The sequence below is a fragment of the Vulpes vulpes genome, chromosome 8 (assembly GCF_048418805.1).
Source record: "Vulpes vulpes isolate BD-2025 chromosome 8, VulVul3, whole genome shotgun sequence".
Classification (NCBI taxonomy): domain Eukaryota; kingdom Metazoa; phylum Chordata; class Mammalia; order Carnivora; family Canidae; genus Vulpes; species Vulpes vulpes.
Genome location: NC_132787.1, coordinates 35,618,736 through 35,643,391, shown reverse-complemented (window position 1 = coordinate 35,643,391; position 24,656 = coordinate 35,618,736). Strand labels below are relative to the sequence as shown.

The window sequence follows — 24,656 nt, the reverse complement described above, 5'->3', positions numbered from 1 at the left end:
AGCAAGGAGGAATCCCAGGGGAATAGGGTATCACAGAATACTTAGAAGATAGTATATAAAGAAGAAATAGAAACATAATTTTAAATTCTGCTTGAGACAACATGTGAAACGTTAACTGAAGCTCGTTCGCTGGGTATGCAAACACAGACTGGCATTACTTGGTGAGAGCTGCTTGTGTGCATTTTGTGGAGTGGTAGATAAAACAAGATGTGACTAGACTGAGATGCTCGGAGGACACATTTTCCTTCATTTAAAGAAAGACTGAAACAAGGAAGGGACATTCCAGCTCAGGCTTGTATCAGAGAAAGATGGAACAGAAAAATGGAAGCAAGCTGATCTTGCTAATACAATGTATCAGATTGCTAGGGCCACCATAGCAAAGTACCAAAAACTGAGTGGCTTAAAACAACAGAATTTTATTTTCTCACAGTTCTGGAGACTAGAATTCCAAGATCAAAGTGTCTGTTGTGTCGTGCTCTCTCAGACTGCTCCAGGGGAGAATCCTCTCTTGCCCCTCTGGTCTCTCATGATAGCTGGTAATCCTTGGCATTCTTTGGCTTCTAGATACATCACTTTAGTCACATGGCCACCTTTCCTCTGTGTCTTCACATAGTCTTCTCTTTGTATTTGTCATTAAATTCAAATTTTCCTTATTTATAAAGACACCAGTCTTATAGATTAGTGAGATTTCAACCCATCCTAATGATTTCATTTTATCTATTTCATTTTCTATGAGTCTATTTCTAAGTGAGGTCACATTCTGAAGGCTGAGGGTTAGGACTTCAACCTGGGGACATAATGAAACTCATACAAGAGAAGAGGAATTTATTAAATCTACACATGACTAAAACTTATAAATATTACTACTACAATACAGAGTAGCATTTATTGTTTTTCATATTAAATATGCATAAATAGCTATTAAATAAATGAACACAATTGTTATCTTCAACCGAAATGAACCTGTGTAATTACTGACTAATAAATATTTGGTCTTGTAAAGACTTGCTACTAGGTCTGACAGATCCTGGAAATCTGTTTTTTTTTTTTTTTTGGCAGAACTTCTGTTTAAAGAAACAATTTAATTGAAATGTATTACAAAATTCATGAGCTCATGAGAGGTGTTATGATTTATCTATAAATATTCAGAATAGTGGATAGAGGAGATCGATTATGCATTTGCTTATTGTCCAGTGAGTGTGCAAGCAGGTTTTTCATAATGTCCACACATTGCTTCTTCCTGCTCAGGTCCAAAGACCATCTCCTGCTTCTTTCCTGGTAAGAGTGTCTTTCCTGACTAGTTTCATTTCTCCTGAGCAAAAGGTAACAATGGAAAAAAGTATCTTAAAAACAGCCGTGGGGGTGCAGCCCTGGTGGCTCAGCGGTTTAGCGCCACCTTTGGCCCAGGGTGTGATCCTGGAGACCCAGGATGGAGTCCCACGTCGGGTTCCCTGCATGGAGCCTGCCTTTCCCTCTGCCTGTGTCTCTGCCTCTCTCTCTCTGCTCTCTGTGTATTCTTATGAATAAATAAATAACATTTTTAAAAAAAAGCATAACAAGGGTAGTCTTCTAGTTATAAAGAGGAAAATTTCCAGGTATAAAATAAATAAGAGATGAGAATACAATGAGGAATATACTTATTAATAAGTAACAACTGTAGGGTGACAGAAAGTAGCTTGATTTATCATGGGATCACTTTGTCAATGTATATACATGTTACATAACTATGTTGTACATTTAAACTGTTATAATATTGCATTCTAACTAAGCTTCAATAAAAAAAACCCAAAAAAACAAACAAAATAAAAAATATAAATTAAAAAGAGAAAGGTAGCAATGCTGTTATTACTCACACTATCATGGCTCTTAGAAATTTGTTTTTATTGAAACAACATGGATCTCCTTGAGTCTGCACTTGCTTAGTATCATTTACTTCATTCTGATTACATTATATCATACTTTTCATAAATATTCTTTTCCTGTGACTCAAAGGTTGGGGCTAGAATGCATTGATAATCACAAATGTAAATCTCATCTAAAATATGCACAAAATATGAACAATAATTAAATTTTTTAGACTTTAAATTTACCATTCACAATTTCATCAATGTGACACAACACATCTTCTCATCATATCTTCATTGAATTATTGAAACAATAATCCCAATAATCCCTCCAGAGAAAATTTCAGGACAAGCACATTCATGAATTTAGGCACAGGAATATTAAAAAAAAATAACAGAATAAATCAATTGAGAATAAATATGATATGACATCATGACCAAGTTGAATTTTATCTGGGAATTCAAAGTAGTTATTTAACATTAGAAAACATGTGTCATTAACATTGAAAGATTAAGAAAGAACATCAAAACAGATAAAGAAAACAAAAACATATAAGAAAATTAAAAAAAAATTCAAAGTCCCTTTCTATTAAAAAAATATTTTTAGGAAATAGGACTAGAAAAGAACTGCCTTAACCTAAAAAAGGTGCATAAAAAATTAAATAAAATGCTGATAATGTTGAAATGTTAGAAACATTTTCTTTAAAATGTGAGACAACCCCAAGATATTCACAGCCCAAATTGTCTTGGCAGTTCTACAAATTTTAATTAGACAAGAATTAGATAATAGTTATAAGAAAAAATAAACCTTATTATTAGATGCTATTTTTATCATTTTAAAAGAATCCACAAATTATTAGAAACTATGAGTTTTCAGAAAGTATGTTGAACAGGAGAAGAATAATGCAGTTACATTTCCACAAAAAAGTAACTATTTTAAAAATAATAAAATTGCATAATTGTAAAAGCCAGATACATTTGATGAGGACACACATAATAAATAACATGCAATGACTGGCTAGAAAAACTATAAATCATATAAGAAGAAAAACACCAATGTCAATTATATATTACAAATGAGTAAAGAAATAATATATATAAAACACTTTTTCTTAAAGTATTTTATTTATTTATTCATGAGAGACACAGAGAGAGACAGAGACAGTCAGAGGGAGAAGCAGGCTCCTCACAGGGAGACCAATGAGAGATTTGATTCCCGGACTTGGGACCATGCTCTGAGGTGAAGGCAGATGCTCAACCACTGAGCCACCCAGATGTCCCAATACAACACTTCTTAAATTGATCTATAGAGCCTATGTAATTACAGGAGTCTTCTAAAATTGATGTCAAAAAGTAAAGATCCAGGTCATCTGAAAAATAAAGTAAGTTGAAAGAAATTATATGAATAATTATTAAGATGTATTACCAGGTTAGATCATTAAAGCAGTGAAAAATTAACTTATATAGAGAGAAAGAAAAAATATTACAAAAATCATGGGTACCCATGTTGTAATTCCACTATAGAAACATTAGTGCATTTTCCTCCTGCAGATCCATTTTCTTTCTGCATAGCATCTAGCTGTTGCTACACCATCATCATCGAGGTAAGCACATTTTTCATTTCCTCTCACAAGAAACCTACAAGGGATTAAACATCACGTACTAAAAAAAATGCTCTGATTTCTCACTTGCCCAATGACCCAATTTTTTAAAGTATCTGTACAGAGTCCTGAAAAAGTGTGCTGTGGCACAGTCCTCTCTTGCAAAGAGGAAGATATCTGTACCAAATTAGACCGAAAGAGTCTCTCATCCAAGAATTTTTATAACTGTTAAACTGATGTTAAGATAGTGATGTGTAATCAGTGGAACTACCAATTTATATAAACCAATAATTCTTAGAACAAGGCGATTTTGCTCTCTGCTCTCCACTTCGCTTCCCAACACACACATACACAAGTCACAATTGGCAACAGCTGGAGACATTTTGGGTTGTCACAAAGCAGGTAGAGGGATTGCCTAATAGAAAAAGCCAGAGATGTTGTTAACATCCAAAAATGCATGAAACAGCACCCCTTCTCCACAACAAAGAATTATTCAGTCCAAAATGTCAGTTGTGTTGCTGTTGAGGAATTCTAATATAAACTAAATAGTAAGTGGCTGGCAGTCACCATTGGGGTAGTTATGCTGAGATCATATGTGGAAGATATAATGGAAGTATAAAATGGAAGATATGAAGCTCAAATAAAATTAGGTTAAAATCAACAGTTAAGTTTAACTTGAACTGTAAAAGATGTCAGCAAAAAGGCAGCATGAACTTTGAATAATAGATATAAATTTGAGAAGACAGGTTAAAATCAGGCAAATGTTTTTTGGATTTTTTTTTTTTTTTTTTGGTCTGTGTTTATAAATCTCAGATCTTTATTTTCAAAATACTGAACTAAGATCTCCCTCTTACCTCCTGATTTCCAAAGTCCCTGGTTGATTTCTTGGAACTAATCTCAATACATAATACAGTTTTCCCTCCCTCACTTTTTCCAACATACACCCAAAGGTTCTGGAGGTTATGTTATCCAAATTTTAATAATCTCCAAAAGAAAGAAACTCACCAATTGTTAAATATGGTTCCATTTATCCATTTTCCTGATTTATTTTCTGTCATTTCCAGTCCAATCCAGTGATCAGAAGTGCATTTGTATCGCCCAAGAAAATTCTTTAGAGACAAAATAAATTTTGTTTTATTTTTTTAGCTTTTGCTACAACCTTTTGTGACTCCCTTGCTTTGGAGGTTGTGAAAAGCAAGGCAACAAATGTTCAACTGCTGCTTCACCAGAAAATAGCTATAGGATTTTGAAAAAATATTTCATCCTCTGACCCTTAGTTTTCCTACTTGTAAGCAAATATGTGAGATAAATTTTCCTTAAGATACTTTTTGATTCCAAATTGATAAATCTTCAATATGGAAATCTATTCCTCCAGGATCTTAACACTGTAAACTCCTGGAAAGCCAGAGTTTGCAATTGACTTCTTGCACAGCCTTTCTAGTCATCAGATATGTACTATAATGCTTTCTCACTTCCCAGTAAATACTAGTATATTGATTTTTAATATTATGTTTTACTTCAGATACTCTCCCAATAAGATTGCTTATGCACATGGAGGTGCATTGATGCGCCCACATGCACACAGACACCCTTCATCTATCCAATTCCTTTAGAATTTAATTCTCAAATTTTGTTTTTCTGCCCAAAATTTCTATTTCTAAAGAGATCATTCAGGAGAAAAATATGATTTTATCCTCATAGTTCACCCTTTTCATTCAACGTGGAAATTTCTTGTTGCCTTGGAGCCTTTTTAGCCATAGAATTAGACACAGAAAGTCATTGAGTCTATTATGCCACTAAATGCCTGGTAAACCACAAGTTTGACATTGTACCACTCCATGTTTCAATTTTATGATAGATATAAGGGATACAGTTCACAACACTATGGTCCATTTTTATTAACAGTGACAGTAATAACCTTTGGCATTTTAATATACTATTTTATCCATCATTTCATAAATGTATTTGAAAAAAATATTTAACTTATTGAACTAACTTTGGAGTTTATAAAAGAACACATTAATCAAACACTTTCTCTGGATTTACAGGGCTTCATTTATAGTGAAGAAATTTATGTAAACATAGAGTTATGAAATATCCTTCTGGACGAGTAGAAGATTATGAATGAAATAAATACAAAGTGAAATTTTAGTTTACAAGAAAGAAATATCTGAATCTTTATAGGGCACTTGCTTATTGGATGTGCTCCAAGAGGTATATCTGGAAAGGAAGAGTAGAATATTCCATGATAAATACAGAGGACAAAGAAGAAGGAAGAAGAGGGCAATTCAAATTTTAGGCTTTGGAAAGAGCTTGCTTGAAGACAGAAAAAAAAATGTGAGAAAGGATAAATGTATTGACCATCAGCACTCTATATGTTATTGGATAATTGGAAAAATTGGATTAGTTTAAGTAGTTGCAGTCTTAGTATCAGGGAACCAGGAGGTAAGCTTCCTAAAGCCTGTTCTTTGAAAAATATTAACTATTATTTGCTCACTGAAAAAACACTCATGTGGCTTCTTGTTAAAGATATAAGATAACTTTATGTAAGGGGAAATATATATGAAAAATATTTCATGACAGAAGCTATATCTCATTTTAACTAAGGAAAACATTTTGTAATCTAAGTAAACATATATAACATTTAATTAACCGGTTTTAAATAAACAGTCCTTTAAAATTCTTCTATATATTATTTTTATCACTCCTTTACAGATAGCTTTACATCATTTTGTCACTCACTTAAATTTGGCCCAAGTTATGTAGTAGTACATATAGGCAGATGACCTTCAAGCTATATTAGGAAATTGTAGGATCAAAGTCTCTTTTCTTGATCCCAAGGGAATAGTCATTATTAACTGATATATTTAATGATGTCTCAAGTTCAAAACTAATTATTTTGGTGTGCTTATATCTTTATGTTCCATGATATGCACTATTTTTGTTAGCCTTTGCTGACAAGATTCCTATAAATGAAGATTTTAAAAATATTTTGCCTTGTTATTTCTTTATCTCTCAAAAATGTTATTAGTACTCATCATTTTTCCATCTTGCTGCTAGTTTAGGCATTTTCTCCCAAGAGGAACTGTAAAGGACAATTCAAGAATTTGTTTATTTATTCATTTGCTTTTTATTAGATCTCACACATGAGTGAAATTATATTTTGACTTTAGCTTTTAAAAAGACTAACCAAGAGTAAAAACATATGCTTAGCACATAAATGACTCAAGGAAGTATTTATCAGTATTTTTAGTCCAAGTCCAGAAGTATTTAGCTTCACAAACCTTTGTTAAATTTCTAGATTTCCTTTACTCATAGGATTTTTGCATGTAATCAACATTTATTTTAAAAATGTCCATTAAGCTTTTAATTTGTACCTGCCTTTATGGTATAGAAATGCGGCAATTTCAAATAAAACATAGTGTGTGTTCACAGGCCTTTTAGTGAAGTATGAAGCTCATACTTCAGTCTAAAAAGACTTTAAGTTACACATCTATTCTATTACTGGTAGTTAGTGCTCTGATGGAAGTTGATATGGGACCTTGGAGAAAGCAAAGAAAGACTGAGAAGTCAGAGGTACTTTCCTCAAAGGGAGTAAACTTAAGAATCCCATCCTTCCCGAAACAATTCTGTCTTTGTGGCGTACTGACTTTTAAAAGTCCCTGGACTGGCGTACTGACTTTTAAAAGTCCTTTAAAAAGGATTCCAAATATTTTCACGTTCTTCTTTTCTATACTCCTTAAAATACAAAGATAGCTATCCAGTGTACTACTTGATACAAGTCTTACACTATTCAAACCAAACATCACCAGGTTTTTCAGTTATATCTCACATGGCATGTTCTAAAAATCTTCTGCATAGACAGGCATGTGTGAAAAATTTTAGAAATAATAATACCATTTGAATATTTCCAAAGCCCCTATTTAAGAAATGTAAGAATTGTGTATTAATTACCATTTCTTCCTTAGTATCAATCATAGTTAGGTCAGCCTGTTGAGTTACACAGTTGTGTCTACTTGAAGTCCAATCCCCTTCTTCTTTAGAAAAATAATAGCATTTGTTCTGGAAACCAATCCAATCATCTGGGCAGGAATACTGAGTACTCTTATGTTCTAAAACTAGAAATGAGATGAGACAAACACATATATTAAGGGCCAGATGAAATAATGTGCTACAGTATTTTGAGATCAATGGGGAAAGACGAGATTATGTTGTAAAAAATTATGATCATGACCAGAATTGCATATCATGTAACAAGCTGAAAGACAAATTTCATGTTAGTTTAAATGACAACAGTTCAGGATTTGACAGGACACTGATGTTCCTTTCAACTCCAACCCCAGTGATACAACATCCGTTTCATGAGATTTTACTTGTGTTAAATCACCTTTACCACTTTTGGGTAAGTGAAATATAATGAAATCCTAGCATTATCTGGGGGTAATAAAAATACTAATTTATGTTAGACTGTCATACTCTAGGGCATATGTTTTAATGTATAAGAAAGCAATGAAAATAATAGAATATGTAATTAACAATATGTGTGTTTGCTTATTGTCCACTAGAACGACCATTACTGTATGGCTCTGAGTTAACCACTGAAAAGAACCCAGATGAGATTTTGAAGGTGGAGGTAAAACAGAACCTTTATCCTTGGAGAATTAGGTAAAATGAACTTCCCAGGCCTTTTAAGGAATTTGCCGTTAGTAGTCTCAGCATCTAGATGTATTCTTAGATCTTCCTCTAATCTCTAGGTTCTCCAAACTCACTAGTGCTTTCAGCCAAAATCACTAGTGACTATTTCTCCTACAGCTACACAGCTTTCCAGACCGTTGCTCCTCAACTCCTTCCACAGTCATGCTATTCCTAATTCCCATACTAAAGTCCTATTTTTGTAACTTTTTCAGTGTCTATTTTCTTTTGGGTACCAAAAGTGAATCTAAGGGCACAAAACCGGCAGCCCGGTGGCTCAGCGGTTTGGCGCCACCTTCAGCCCACGGTGTGATCCTGGAGACATAGGATCAAATCCCACGTTGGGCTCCCTGCATGGAGCCTGCTTCTCCCTCTGCCTGTGTCTCTGCCTTTCTCTCTCTCTCTCTCTCTCTCTCTCTCTCTCTGTTTCTCTCTCTCTCTCTCTCTCTCTCTGTCTCTCATGAATAAAGAAATAAAATCTTTAAAAAAAATAAAGGCACAAAACCTTAATGATGAGCTATGGTATTGGTTGTCCACGTGATTCACTTTGAAGGCATTGATTCAAACACCAACCATAAATGGGATGCTGGTGATCTATAGTATGCGAAGGTAAAACAGTTAAATTATCACCTATAGTCACATGATGCCAAGTACCTATAGAATGTAAAACTTTTACACCTTTTTCTTTTTTAAATTCCAGTTAGTTAACTACAGTGTTACATTAGTTTCAAATGTACAATATAGTGATTCAACACTTCCATACATCTCCCTGTGTTCATCACAAGTGTACACCTTAATCCTCATCCCTATTTCAACCATCCCCTACCTGCCTCCCTTCTGATAATTATCAGCTTGTTCTGTATAATTAAGAGGTTGTTTCTTTTTTTAAAAAATATTTTATTTATTTATTTCAGCAAGGGATTATAAGAGCAAGTGAGAGAGCACAAGCAGGGGGAGCTGCAGAGGGAGAGGGAGAAGAAAGCTCCCCATCAAGCAGAGAGCCCACCATGAGGCCCAAGCCCAGTACCCCAGGATCATGACCTGAGCCTAAGCTGAAGGTAGACACTTAACCAACTGAGCTACCCAGGAGCCCCAATAATTTGTTTCTTGGTTGTCTCTCTCTCTTATTTTTTCCCCTTTTGCTTCTTTGTTTTGTTTCTTAAATTCCACATATAAGTGAAATCATATGGTATCTTTCTTCTCTGACTAATTTATTCCACTTAGCATTATACTCTCTAGCTCCATGTCATTGCAAATGGCAAGACTTCATTCTTTTTCATGGCAGAATTATATTCCATTGTGTGCATATATCACATCTCCTTTATCCATTCAGCTATTGTTGGACACATGGGCTGCTTCTTTATCTTGGCTACTGCAAATAATGCTTCTATAAACATGCGGGTACATCTATTCCTTTGAATTAATGTTCTTGTATTCTTTGGGTAAATACCCAGGATTGTGATTGCTGGAGCACAAGGTAGCTCTATTTTTAACCTTTTGAGGAAACTCCATATTGTTTTCCAAACCCAAAGTGCATGAATATTCCTTTTTCTCCACATCCTCACCAACACCTATTGTTTCTTGTGTTGTGGATTTTAGCCATTCTGAAAGGTGTGAGGGAATAACTCATTGTACTTTTGATTTGTATTTCCTTAATAATTGATAATGAGCATCTTTTCATATGTGTGTTGGCCATCTGTATATCTTTTTTGAAGAAATACCTGTTCATGTCTTCTGCTCATTTTTAATTGAATCATTTGCTTTATTAGGTATTGAGATTTATAAGTTCTTTATATATTTTGGATACTACCTATTGATTGGATACTACCTATTGGATACTATACTATCATGCTAAATAGTGCATGAATCAAAGGGAGTGGTGAATTAAAAACAAAGCAGAAAGAAAGACACATATTAAAAAATTAGAGCATAAATCAATTGGATAGAAAATTAATGTAAAATTTAAAAAGTCAACAAACTCATAATTTGGCTTCTTAAATAATCTGAAGGAGGATGGAACACAAGATAAACTGGTAAAAAAAATTAAAAGAGAGACATAAAGACACATGTTAGTAAAACCAGGAATTAGAGAATTTTTAAAAAAATACAACTTAGCACAACTGACCAAGGAAAAGTAACAAATATGAAAACTCTCTAGTAAAAATTAAATATTTAAGTTTAAAAATTATACAAAACATTCTACAGAAAGAAATCTCCCAGTCCAGATGGCTTCAATTATGAACAAGTCTGATCATTTGGGAAGATATAACAACAATATTGCACAACCTCTTTCAGAAGATGTAATAGGAAGAAATACTATTCAACTCAATTTTTAGAAGCTAGCATTATTTTAATTTGAACATCTAACAACAGTATTATAGGAAAGGGAAATTGCAATTCAGTCTTTCATGAACACATGTACATATATAAACAAAAATATTAGCCAATTTTTAAAAAGATTTTTATTTATTCATGAAAGACACGGAGAGAGGCAGAGAGATAGGCAGAGGGAGAAGCAGGCTCTTTGCTGGGAGCCAGATGTGGGACTCAATCCCCAGACCCAGGATCATACCCTGAGATGATGCTCAAGCACTGAGCCATCCAGGCATCCCAAAATATTAGCCAGTTTAATTCAAGAGTGTTAAAAGGTTATTATCTTATGATCAAATTGAATTTATTCCTAAAATGTAGTAAGTTTAACACTTAAAAAGTTCTATATAATGCAACACAGTAACAGAAAAAAAGAGATAAACTAAGTACCATAGAAGATGGAAATAAAATATTTGAAAACATTTCATACTCTTTCAGAGTAAAATCTCTTTGATAGCTAAGAGTTAAAGGGAACTCCTTTAATTTGAATAAAAATATCTACAAGTAACCTTTTTTTTAAAAAAAGATTTTATTTATTTATTTATTTGAGAGAGAGAATGTGTGTGTTCCTCAGCTGAGGGAGGGGTGGGAGGGAGGAAGAAAAAGAAGCAGACTCCATGCTGAGTGTGGAGCCCCATTAGTGGGGCTCCATCTCAAGACCTGAGATTACAGCCTGAGTTGAAACGAAGATTTGGCTGTTCAACTGAATGAGCCACCCAAGTGCCTCTACAAGTAACCATTCTTAATGGAGAAATATTTTAAAAACTTTCTCATGGAATTAAGAATGAGATAAGGATGCAACCCTAACTACTTCTCATTAACCTTGTACTGGAAGTTCAAGCCAATAAAACAAGGCAATATACTAAAAGGTATAAAGATTTCAACATATTAAATAAAAGCATTTCTATTTGCAAATAATCTGAATGCTTACATAAACTTCCAAATGAAGATTAAGATAAGTTGCTTAAATTAATAATTAAACATAAAACACACATTAACAAATTTAGAAGGAAGGAAATCACATGATATCTGCCTTCAGATCACAATGGAATTAGACTAGAAGTCAATAACAGAAAGCTGAAAAATTCCCTAAAACATGTAGATGAAACAACACTACCCTAAATGGCACATGGACCAAAGAAGAAATCTCAAGAGAAATTTCAAAATGTTTTGAACTAAAGAAAAATAAAAACACAACTTATCAAAACTTCTGGGAAGCAGCGAAGGCAATGCTTAAAGGAAAATACATAGCATTGAAAGCATACTTTAAAAAAGAAGTATCTAAAATCAATCATCTAATTTTTCATCTTAAAAAATTAATAAAAGAAGAGAAAAGTAAACAGAAGAAGTAAACAGGGAAAGAAATAATAATTATAGTAAAAATCAATGAAATTGAAAGGAAATTAACAGAGAAAAATCAACAAAATCACAAGCTTGTTTTTTGCAAAGAACAATAGGACCTGCCAGCTTCTACCCAGGATAACCATGAAAAATGAAAGAGGGGACATCACTACAGGTCTTATGGAAATTTGAAGGATAATAAAAGAATATTATGAATAACTCAATGACCCAAAATTTGATAACCTAGACAAAATGGACCAATTTCTCGAATAACAAAATCTTCTAAAACTCAAATGAGAAAAAAACAGGCAATAGTCCTGTATCTATTAAAGAAATTGAATGACTAATTAGTAATGTCCTCAAACAGAAAGGACTAGGCCCAGATGATTTCACTGGTGAATGCTACCAAACAATTAAAGAAGAAATTATACAAATTCTGTACAATTTCTTTCAGAGGATAGAAGCAGATGAGATACTTCTCAACTCAATCCATGAGGCCAGCACTGCCCTAATATCAAAACCAAAGATATTACAAGAAAAGGAAACTACAGACCAATATCACTCAAAACGTAGATGCAAAAATCCTCACAGAATATTAGCAAATTGAATCCAACAATATTTATTTATTTATTTATTTAGAATCCAAAAATATTTAAAATTAATTTTATACAAAATGGGATTTATCTCAGATCTGCAAAGCTGGTTGAGCATTTGAAAAACAATTAGTAAAAAAAAAAAAAAAAAGAAAAACAATTAGTAATCCATCATATCAACAGCTCAGAAGGAAAAAATCACATGATTCATGATCAAATGAATAAAATCTATCACATATGAATAAAATATATGACAAAAATATAAAACAATTGAAAAACAATTAGTAAAAATTAGTAAAAAAATTAGTAAAAAAAATTAGTAATTAGTAAAAAATTAGTAAAAAATCCATCACATATGAATAAAATATATGACAAAAATATAAAACAATTGAAAAACAATTAGTAATCCATCATATCAACAGCTCAGAAGGAAAAATCACATGATTCATGATCAAATGAATAAAATCTATCACATATGAATAAAATATATGACAAAAATATAACACTTATGACACAAACTCCCAGTAATCTAGGAATAGAAGGGAACTTCCTCAACTCAATAAAGACTATTTATAAAACAAAAACAAAAACAAAAAAAACCTACGGTTAATGTAATACTTAATGGTGAGAAACTGGTGGCTTTCCCACTGGAATAAGCTTTCCCTTCTCACCATTACTTTTCAATAATCATACTAGAAGTTCTGTGTAATATGATAACGCAAGAAAAGGAAATCATAGGCCTACACATTGAAAAGGATAAAATAAACTGTCTTTATTCAGAGATGACATGATCATTCTATAGAAAATCTGAAAGAACTAAAAACTGAAAACTAATAAGTAATCATGGAAAGGTTGGAGTATACAAGTTGACATGCAAAAGTCAATTGTTTTCCCACATACCAGCAACAAAGAAGTGTAACTTGAAATTAAAAACAAAATATTATTTACATGAGAACCCTCCAAAATTAAATATTTAAGTATGTCTAATAAAATATGTACTATATTATCTATATGAGGTCAAAAAGCCTAAACAGGCACCCCATTGAGGTTTACATTTGCCTTTTCCTCATGGCACATGATGTGGAGCATATTTTCTTCTTTTTATTTGCCATCTATCTGTCTTCTTTGCTGGGGTGCCTGTTTAAAATTTTTTCTCATAAGTATATCCCAAACAATATCCGCTACTCACTAAAAGTCTAAAAGTATAAGGATGTTAAAATCACCATAATTTGCAGTAGTCAAAATGTGGCACTACCTGAATGTCCATCAAAAGTAGAATGACTAATAAATTAATAAATAGTGTGAAATACTCTATAGCGAAGATCTGAAAACTACAACCTGAGGCCAAAATCAGAGCTAAAAGTGTTTTCACATTTTAAAAATAATCAACACAATAATAAATAGAAAAGCAAAATAGTTATAAGAAGAATAATATTTTGTGACCATGGAAAGTATACAATATTAAAATTTCCATGTTTAATTTTAGTGAAATGCAGCAAGCTCAATTGTTTACATATCATATGTGGCTGTTTTGCACTACAATACAGAATGGAACATTGTAACACAGATTGTATGGCTAACAAAGCCAAATTTATTTACTATCTTTCTCTTTGCATAAAAATTATTCCAACCCCCTTCAACAATGAATCAATGAACTTTTGCTACATGTTATGAATGGAAGAATCATACAAACATGATGTGAAAAGAAAATAAGATGCAAAGAATACAAAAAATTGTATGATCTTATTTATGGAAATATTTTTATTTTTATTTTTTAAGATTTTATTTATTTATTCATGAGAGACACAAAGAGAGGCAGAGACACAGGCAGGGGGAGCACAGGCTGCAGGGAGCCTGATGTGGGACTCGATCCGGGTCTCCAGGACCATACCCTGGGCCCAAGGTGGTGCTAAACTGCTGAGCCACCCGGGCTGCCCTGAAAAAATTTTTAAATGGGCAAAACTAACCTATGCAACAGATATCAAAATAGTGATGGGAATGTTGGGTAGAATGTGAGATTATCAGGGTGAACGATTTTGTATTACTCATTTTTGCATCTCCTCGTGCTTTATACAGGTCAAGTAATTCATAACCATTCATTGATACCCATTAAATGAGAAATTAATACCTATGGATACCCATGAATAATGAGAAAAGAGTGCAAATAATGAGAAGAGAGTGTGAATAATGAAAAAGATCATGTTTGAGGCAGAAAAGAAAATGATCATTTGATAAAGAAGTCCCAGAAAAGAAAACAATAAGTAAAAAATATAAATGTAATTTACTCACCTAGGACAATAATTAGAAGAATATTTAAAATGAAGAATATTACACATAAAACACGCACTAAAATTGTCATCTTACTCTTGGCCTTAACATCTGAAAAGAAAATTACATTTAGAAACAAGTGAGAGACTAAGTTTACATTTGTAACCATAACCAACAAAATTCAGGAAATTTATTCATATTTCACAAGATGATACTAACATACTGTTTCTGTTTGTTATATGGGGAAAAAACCCAACAACAACAACCCTGCTTTTTTGAAATTTCTCAGGACATCCTTACACTCAATCTAAGTGTTACCATGGATTTTATTGCCATAGCGCAAGGAATCGAATATGTATAATTCTTTAGGATAGAATTTCTTAAGACCCGGAGCCACCCCCAGGCCTTCAATATCCTTCTCCTCTGGTACAATATCAGCACATCCTAACACTCCTTGTATATTTCTAAGAAAATCTACTTTCTAACTAATGAAAATTTTACTTTAAAGGAAAGATAGTATAGCATTTTTAGAAGTTCATGAATAATCAATCCAAAGATTTGAAATTGAGCTTTATGCTACAAACAAACAAAGGGAACTTGAATGAGATTTGGGGGTGGGGCTGGTATTTTCTCATCTGCAAAGTCAGTAGAAAAGATGAGAAAAGATCATGTTTGAGGCAGAATAGAATAAATTTTTGATGAGGAATTTTTTTTTTATTGGTGTCTATTTTGGGGAAAATGGTTCATAAGATTTTTGAAATAAAACACTTATTATTTATATGATTCTAAAGTATTCACCTTTATTGTAATATATTATGAAATTTTAAAAGTTGCAGCAGTTACTTTAAGATGGATGGTACATTGATTGAGGGCATTTATAACTCCCATCTTTTCCCTAGTGAAGAGCTATTCTTTTGTTGGATGAAATTTTTTCCTTTGTGGATGTATGAGAAGATATCAAATTTAAAACACATCTAAAAAAATAAAATAAAATAAAACACATCTAAATTTATACTACAAGGACATAACCAGCCTTACCATTTGGGTCAACATCCTTTCATCCATATGTCTCTCTAATCCTATTTTCACACATCTAACCTTCTCTCACAAAGACGCATGATTTTAAATGAGTACAGTCATCAGATACCCACTCTTTTATATTCTGATGATATCAGTTAGCAATTTTTCTTCTCATGTGTGGTTCTTAAGAATGGCCTCCAATGAATCATACCCCTCTGTGTCCACCAACCCTTTGACACATGATCCTGCTATTTCTCCCATAAAGAGATATGATGAATTGTTGAATTCCCCAACACTTGAATACGCATGACCTTGTGCCTTGCTTTAACCAACAGACTGTGGTAGAAGTGACCCTGAAACTTTATAGCCAAGCCTTAAGACACCTTGTAATTCCTACTTACACTGTTCAGGAGACATGAGCCATTCCTACTGAATCTCACCTTATCCTATACTGTAAAACCACAAGCAATGCAAAGCAAAAGCAAAATACAACCATTGGTATTTTAAGTCGCTAAATTTAGGAATTTAAATTGGTTGTTCATTCAGAGCAACTGCGGAACTTATGCATCATGTAAAAGAATAATTTGACATGATTTTAATGAATGATAATACTTTTAGGTAGCTATACTGATTTTTAAAAAGTCCTCTTCTGATGGGTATTTATTATATTATATTATTTATTATTTATTTATAGGCTGTTCTAGCCATTTTAGTTTGAACTAAAATTAGAATGAGTATAGTTTAAATATCTTGCATGGTTCCCTAATTATACTCTTAAGAAAAAAATTTCAAAAAGAAACAAATTGGCATGTATTGATTAGATGTTCTTCTAAAAGTATGGTGGCAATCTACACTATCAAGCATAATGTATGAAAATATTAATACTCATAAAAATTCATAATAAAGTAATTTTTAGAAGTACCAAAAGAAGGGAGAGGGAATGCCACAAAGAGAAAACTAGCATTGTTTCTTAGCCACCAAACTGTTATTTCAACTATGTGAGAAACAGAATTAAGAACTATGTTTGACCTATGTGTTTCTGTCAAATTTTTGAAAAGTCCTGTCATTAGTTGAGCATTTCTTCTGACCATCTGGAATTTCGAAGCTACACAATGAACATGAACTGCAATGCTTCACTTGTGAACCAGCATTGTGTTTGTTCATTCTTTTTTTAAAAAGATTTTATTTATTTATTCTTGAGAGAGAGAGAGAGAGAGAGAGAGTCAGAGACACAGGCATAGGGAGAAGCAGGCCCCATGCAGGGAGCCCAAAGTGGGACTCGATCCCAGGTCTCCAGGAGTACACCCTGGGCTGAAGGCAGCGCCAAACCACTGAGCCACCCGGGCTGCCCTGTTTGTTCATTCTTTACAAATATTTACTAATCACCTACTCAGTGCTAGTTTCTACAAATTTAACCCTAAACAAAAAAAGACATAATCTATTCCCAATCAGATTGGTGGAAAAGACACAGTCAACTGAAAAAAACAAACAAACCAACTTTAAAATTACAGATTGCAACAGGTTCTGGAAGGCACTATGAGGGTGCTCTGATTGATAAAGGGAAAATGAGCAGAAAAGAGTGGTGGACATTCTGTGGAAGTGACATTAAAATCAAGACAAGAACAGCAAGTGCAAGTGTCTTGAATCAGGAAAGAACTGAAAAAAATGTGGCAAAGCAGAACACCTTTGATAGGGTCAGAATAGCCCAGAATAGTGACTAGTTAGGACCAAAATGATGCTCAACTTCGAAGGCCCTGGGAAAGTAACTTGGCTTTCTTCAATGTATAATGAGGAGCCACTGAATTGTTTTAGGTGGGTGTTTGGCATTGCCAGATTTGTGCTTTTCAAAGTGCTCTCTGGGACAGCCTAGGTGGCTCAGCGGTTTAGTGCCGCCTTCAGCCCAGGGCGTGATCCTGGAGACCTGGGATTGATTCCCCATAGGGCTCCCTGCATGGAGCCTGCTTCTCCCTCTGCCTGTGTCTCTGCCCCTCTCTCTCTCTCTCTCTCTCTCTCTCTGTGTGTGTGTGTGTGTGTATGTGTCTCTCATAAATAAATAAAATCTTTTTTAAAAAAGTTCTCTCTGCCTAGGGAGTGGAGAGACTATTTAGGGAGCTAAACAAGGGTGGTAGCAGTGGAGACCAAAAAAAAAAAAAAAAAAAAAAAAAAATCAAATGGAGCACTTGGAGGCCACTGGTATCCTTGATAAAATGGTTTCAGAGTCCTACAGAATAATGGTAGATTGCTGCAAGTAAGGAAGTGAAAATAGCAAGTAAACTCAGAGAGCCTGTGCCATGTGAAGGAGAACAAGCAAAGAGGTAGTTAGAATGAGATGAATGGTTATTATAGGGGTTTTTAAAAAAGGATATAACACATAATGTTTTTTCTTGCATTTAGGGATGATTTAATATGGAAGGGATAGATTGTTGGTGTAGGCAAGAGAGAGAGAGGGAGGGAATAACTAGATTAAGAAGAAGAATCCCTGCACAGGCTACAGGGGTTGCAGTCTGAAGTACAAATGGAAGGAGTATTCCTAGGTAAGAGAAAAGAGCCTCCCTCCAAAGTCATAAAAGTCAAAAAGAGGAGAAACAAAACATACAACCTGTCTTTTCAACCTTTGTGGTTCTCTGTATGCCTCGGTTCCAAACTTTAGTCCAGGCTCTTCCTATGGGATTTTAATCACCTTTCAAGTGTCACCTTATTAATCTCTCTAATTCCTATTAGTTTTCTATAAGTATCAAGTATCAAGAAAACAAGTACCTTTCTCCTTTTTCTATGTTATGAGTCAAGTCAGTTTGTCCTTATGACATTTTATTTGCCCATGAATTGGCAGAGTGCATGAAGGAGTATTATTGTTATAAATATTACAGGTTTAAAATCTTGATTAAAATTTTAGAGTGTATAACTTTATTTTCTTACCTCTTATAATCCTATTATCTCTTCATCCATTAAATAATACTATCTGTTTTTAATTTTTTGTATTTTATTTTTTTGAGAGAGAGAGAAAGAAAGAGGGAGTATGCAAGCAAGGGGAGGGACAAGAGGGAGAGAATCTCAAGCTGACTCCTCGCTGAGTGTGAAGTCTGACTCAGAGCTCATCCCCGGACCCCAAGATCATGACCTGAGGTAGAGTTAGACACTTTACTGGCCACCCAGGTGCCCTTCCCTTCTCTCTCTCTTTTTTTAAATTAGAGAATACATATGTTTTCAGAAGGTCTGGCTTATAATAGTAATTAAATAAAAGGAAGCTGTATGATTTTTTCTTCTGTTATAGCTCTTCCATGTTTCCATATTTTAATTTAATCTTTCCATATTTTTTCTTTTGTTATAGCTTTCCAATTTTTCATATTTTAATTATTGTGTATGTGTGTGTCTGTGGGGGGGAGGTGAAGATTACTGTAATATCAGGTGGAATTTTTTGAATGTATTTATATATTTATTTATTTATTATTTTAAGTAGGTAGTCAGGCTCTTTGGAATACTTTCCTCCAGAATTATTGCTGAAAGAAAACCCAAAACTGCTCCAATCAACGATCCTTCATTTAAAATGTATACACACACACACACACACACACACACACACACACATTCATATATATCTTATTAAAAGGATAATTCTAAAAACTAAGGAGGGATTTTAAAAGAAGAAATGCCTCTGAAGCCAACAAGAAGAAAGAAGGGTAATATTCCATTGTATATTACTCAGCCATTAGAAACGACAAATACCCACCATTTGCTTCAACGTGGTTGGAACTGGAGGGTATTATGCTGAGTGAAATAAGTCAACCAGAGAAGGACAAATATTATATGGTCTCTTTCATTTGGGGAATATAAAAAATAGTGAAAGGGAATAAAGGGGAAAGGAGAAAAAATGTGTGGGAAATATCAGAAAGGGAAACAGAACATGAAAGACTCCTAACTCTGGGAAACGAACTAGGGGTGGTGGAAGGGGAGGTGGGTGGGGGGGTGGGGGTGACTGGGTGATGGGCACTGAGGTGGGCACTTGACGGGATGAGCACTGGGTGTTATTCTATATGTTGGCAAATTGAACACCAATAAAAAATAAATTTATAAAAAAAAAGAAAGAAGAAAGAAGGGTACACACTTTCTATTAGTATGAGAAATGCTAATTTGCATTACAAAAACAGTAAGAGTCCTTTCCATGGCAAAGTTGGCAAGATATGAGATCATATAATTTTGTGGTGCGGTGAGAATGCTAGATCCTGCATGTAGATGACACCAGCCTCAATAAGATGCACATGCCATGAACGTAGCAAAGAAACAGTGTGGCCTTTGTTATAAGTGTAGCACAGAAACAGTGGGACTAGAACCAAAAGGCTAATTGATGTTGGCATATATCTTCTCATAAATAATAAGAGAAAAGAGATGACTGAAGACTCTCTCGGTACTTTGATGCCACATAAAAGCTAAAAAATATCATATAACACTCTCAGGGGGGTGCCAATTTGGAGTGACCTTTAGTTTGATTTAGGACACTGGTGAACTGAACATTTATTGCACTTCCTAATATGCAGGTACATATTTAAACAAACATGCTACATGTTTGTTCTCTATTTAATCTGTCCTCTTCCGGAGCCCTGAAATCTACTTTTCTACATTCAGCATAAATAGCTTTTATTTAATAAGCTCCTTCTCTATACCCTTAGGCTCAGTGATCAATACCTGTACACTGCACAAATTATCCAAAAAACAAGAAGAACAGAAAGTACTGGTTTCCCACTATGAATTTAGTAGTGAGAGATGAATTTCAAACAAGTTGCTCACCCTCATAATGTGTTAACAAGGGATGTAAAAAATAGATAACAATAAAAGCCCATTTAATTAACAATGTAACTAAAATAGTTCTAAACTCATCTCTATCATAATCTAAACATAATCAAAACAACTAAGGATTCCAATTACTTTCCCCATTGAAAAGCATCAGACTCAAGTAATTTCTTTTCATTTCTGACTCTGATTTCTGACTCGGTGCACTGGCTTTGGCAGCATACGTACTAAAATTGACAATGATCGTTTCCAAGGAGAGGTGTTAAGAGGTAAATTCCAGGGTGACCAATGAATTTAAAACTAAAAAAATACACTTTTTCCTAGCTGACAGCTATCGAAAAAAAATCATAAGTTACCAAGAAGCAGAAAGAACATTATAAAAGAAAATATTAAGAATATAAAAGAAATATAACCGAATATAAAAGAAAATATTGGGATCCCTGGGTGGCGCAGCAGTTTGGCACCTGCCTTTGGCCCAGGGTGTGATCCTGGAGACCCGGGATCGAATCCCACATCGGGCTCCCGGTGCCTGGAGCCTGCTTCTCCCTCTGCCTGTGTCTCTGCCCCTCTCTCTCTCTGTGTGACTATCATAAATAAATAAAAATTAAAAAAAAAAGAAAATATTAAGAAAATAAAATATTAAAAAATAAATTATAAGTTACTATAAAAATCATTAACTATTACAATGGTGTTTAAGTTCAAATTATATATCTATAAATGCTATGTATAATATTATACATATACATAATATTATTTAGTAAACTACAGACTATATTTATATACTATATATTTATTTATACCTGAAATATATAAATTCATATTGTTGATTGATCTCTGAGATAGAGACTAACAGATTTTATGAGTGACTAAAGAGCATTCTCAAAACTTTTGATTTCAATATTTTCATGTTATCATCTAATATTTAATCCCATTTGATTTAATCCCTCTTTGATCTAATCTTAAACAAAATTATTAAATTGTCAAAAAATGAGGAATAAGTATTTATACATCCTATATGAACTGCAGTAACAGTAACTCTTGATGGTTGCATGTCCTGGTATTTGAAAATAAATTAAACAGCAAATATTTAGAACCCACCAGAGCCTCTAAATTGATTTAATGCATTTTAGCTTTATTACCTCTCTTCTTCACCATATTTTGACTGAAATACTGCTGTTAAAATAACTTTGAAAGATTGTTTCTGCTAGATTTAGAGTTTAGATCGTACATATCTGAACTTGCTAGTTAGTATGTCCAAAGCTACCAAGTTGTTTTCTCCTTTCTAGCTGTAAAGTGCATTTTCTTTGCTTATCTTTCTTAATATTGCCAGAGACAACTTCAAGGATATCAGAATACTAGTGATTATATAAAAGCCCGATAGGGAGATCATCTTTCTGCTATTAAGAAACCCTAAAGTCTAGCTTAGCTTGACTCAACTCACTATCCATAAACAATCTTTTACAACATTAGAAATCTTGGCCAAAGTTTTCATATTGTGTCTGCATTCTGGGCCTTGAATGAGTATGTGTATCAAATTTAACATTTTCTCCAGTATTGGTTTTATTAAATACTTAGTAAAAATGAAATTAAATCTTGAACAGTTTTGAGCTGTAGTTAATCCCTCTCCACTACCAGTTAAAATAAGATAAAGTGAATCTCCATTTATAAGACAAAATAGCCAAAAAAAAAAAAAAAAGACAAAATAGCCAATTACAAATCTGAATTTTATTGTTACAAATTTCATTTTATGGAGATATTAACTCAAAAAAGGATTTTTCGTCCTCAATGGAAAAAAATAACAAAATCTGTTCCATACCTTGGAAAGCTTTTGACATGTGCATTATGTGTGATAATTTCCATCAATAACATTCATTCTGAACAACTGTAAATGTCTTACCTTGCTTCTCTGCATTGGTTCCTTGATTGCTGTTATCAATGAGGGAAACTACCAGGCTTTCTGTCATCCTTTCCAAAACCTCTCTGCAAAGCTTTAAATTTAATTCAAAAATGTTATTAGTCTTTTTTATAGCAGCTCCAAACTTGAGTTGCTCTATTTTAGAAAAGCAAAACAATTTTAAGCAATATTTCTTAAAATGAAAGTAAAAATGTGTCTGATTGAGTCTATTACCTAACCACAATTTCTTCTGTAAAATGAAAAAAAAAAAAAAAAAAAGGAAACCACACACACAAAACAAACACCATTTACTAAAGACGGAAGAAGTTACTTTAAAGTAAAGAACTAACAGGCTCATATTTTCCTATTTTTTTCAGCAGAGGATCCTTATTGAACAAAAATATATTCAATAGGCTATTTTTTCAATGGTTTCAAGAATAGAACATAACCGGGGTACTTCCAGGGCCATAGGAGATAAGGATACTAATTAATTAAAAGGCATGATTTAAGACTTGTGTTTAGACATTTGGTCAGACACAATAATCATATGTTTAGAAAGACAATCTTAAAGGTGACGAAATCAAAAAGAAGAAAGCTATGCTTCAAGCTGGCTGCTGAAGAAAGAACAAAAACAATTTTCTCTCTTTCTCAGACACAATCATGGCTGCATGCACACTCACACACCTCTACACAAACAGGAAAAAAAAAAAAAGAAAGAGAAAAAGGAAAATAAAAGATACTCAGAACATTACCATCAATATTCAAGATGGTAATGCTATCAGGCTAGTGTTAGGTTGTCAGGAAATAGGTTCCTTTTCAAATCTGTCCTCATAAGAATTTTCAAATGTTTCATATCCTTTCAATAAATACATTAAAAAAAATCTACAGAGAGGCAGGTGATGTCATACAAGCTGCTTCAGGATTAACACCACATTTGTTCTGACAGGGACACTGAAGGGAAAAGGAAATGAGAACGGAGAGGAGAGTAGACAAAAAAAATGAAAAGAAAAAAAATGTGAAAAGAATAATCCCATTTTATATAGGATTAAACTCTTCCAGATGGCCTTAAATATACAGCTCTGGTCACTTCTATCATCACTCAAAACAAAATTATTCATGATAAAAATGCAGATAACAAGATCGTTCCTTCCATTTTGAGACAGAAAAAAGGACTACAAAATTGGGGAGGAATGAACGTTTCTACCTATGTCATCACCAAAATATTCTATCCAGAGGACTATTAGAAATTCACATATAGGAGAATATAGGGATTGCACTATCATGGTTGAGTGAAATTTAGTTTTGTTCCTAAGGAAAAGCAATTAAGGTATAAAATTTCATTTAAAATATAAAACATTTCCATCACCTCAAAGTGTTTCCTAATGTACCTTTACAGTTCATCCCACAAACCAGGCAGCCACTAAGCTATTAACAGAGATGAATTTTGCTGGTTTTAGAATTTTGTATAAATAGAATGGTATGCATGCACCCTTGTGAGTCTGTTATCTTTTGCACAGTAAAATGTTTTTGAGTTTCATCCAGATTGTGGCATAGACCAGCAGTTCCTTTTCATTATGGAGTAGAATCTAATTGTGTGAATGTATAATAATTTGCTTATCCATGACTCTATTTGGTTGTTTGCACTTTTTGACTCTCATTAAATAAAACCAGCATCAGTATTTCTGTTAGTCTTTCTGTGAACATTTCTTTTCTAATCTTTTGAGGAAATACCTAGTAGTGCATTTGCTAGGTCATATAAAAAATATGTTTGTATTTTTTGTGATAAGAATACTCAACATGTGATCTGAGAGGCGATGGATATGTCTATTATCTTGATTGTAATAATGGTACCATGGGTGTTTGCATATGTCCAAACTCATCAAATTGTACTCATTAAATATGTGCAGTTTTTTGCATATTAATTATACTTCAGTAAAGCTGTTTTTAAAAACAAAAATATGTGTTTAATTTTATAAACACAAAATATCTTCTAAAGGATTTGTACCATTCCCTCCATTAATGTAGAACAGTTGCAGTTCTTTCTTCCAGATCAACAGCAACATCTGATATATCTTTTTAATTTTCACCATTCCAGTAGGTATGTGATGGTATCCAAATGTAGTTTTAAGTTTTAAGCTGCATGTCTCTGATAATCTGCTGAACATTTTCTCATGTGCTTATGGCAATTAATATATCTTTTTTGTGAGCTCTCTACTCAGATATTTTACCAATTTTTATAGGATGATTT

General features: G+C 33.3%; 1 protein-coding gene across 1 annotated transcript; it reads right to left on the bottom strand.

Moving 5' to 3' along the window:
- Window positions 1-396: 396 nt before the first annotated feature.
- On the bottom strand, window positions 397-22,715 carry CLEC2B (C-type lectin domain family 2 member B). The gene is made up of 6 exons (XM_025995606.2): window positions 22,412-22,715; window positions 14,731-14,820; window positions 7,400-7,563; window positions 4,451-4,554; window positions 3,347-3,482; window positions 397-3,214 (listed from the first exon to the last, which is right to left on the bottom strand). Exons 1-5 carry the CDS (start codon window positions 22,476-22,478, stop codon window positions 3,374-3,376), a joined length of 534 nt encoding a protein of 177 aa, XP_025851391.1. The 5' UTR covers window positions 22,479-22,715; the 3' UTR covers window positions 397-3,214; window positions 3,347-3,373.
- Window positions 22,716-24,656: the final 1,941 nt, after the last annotated feature.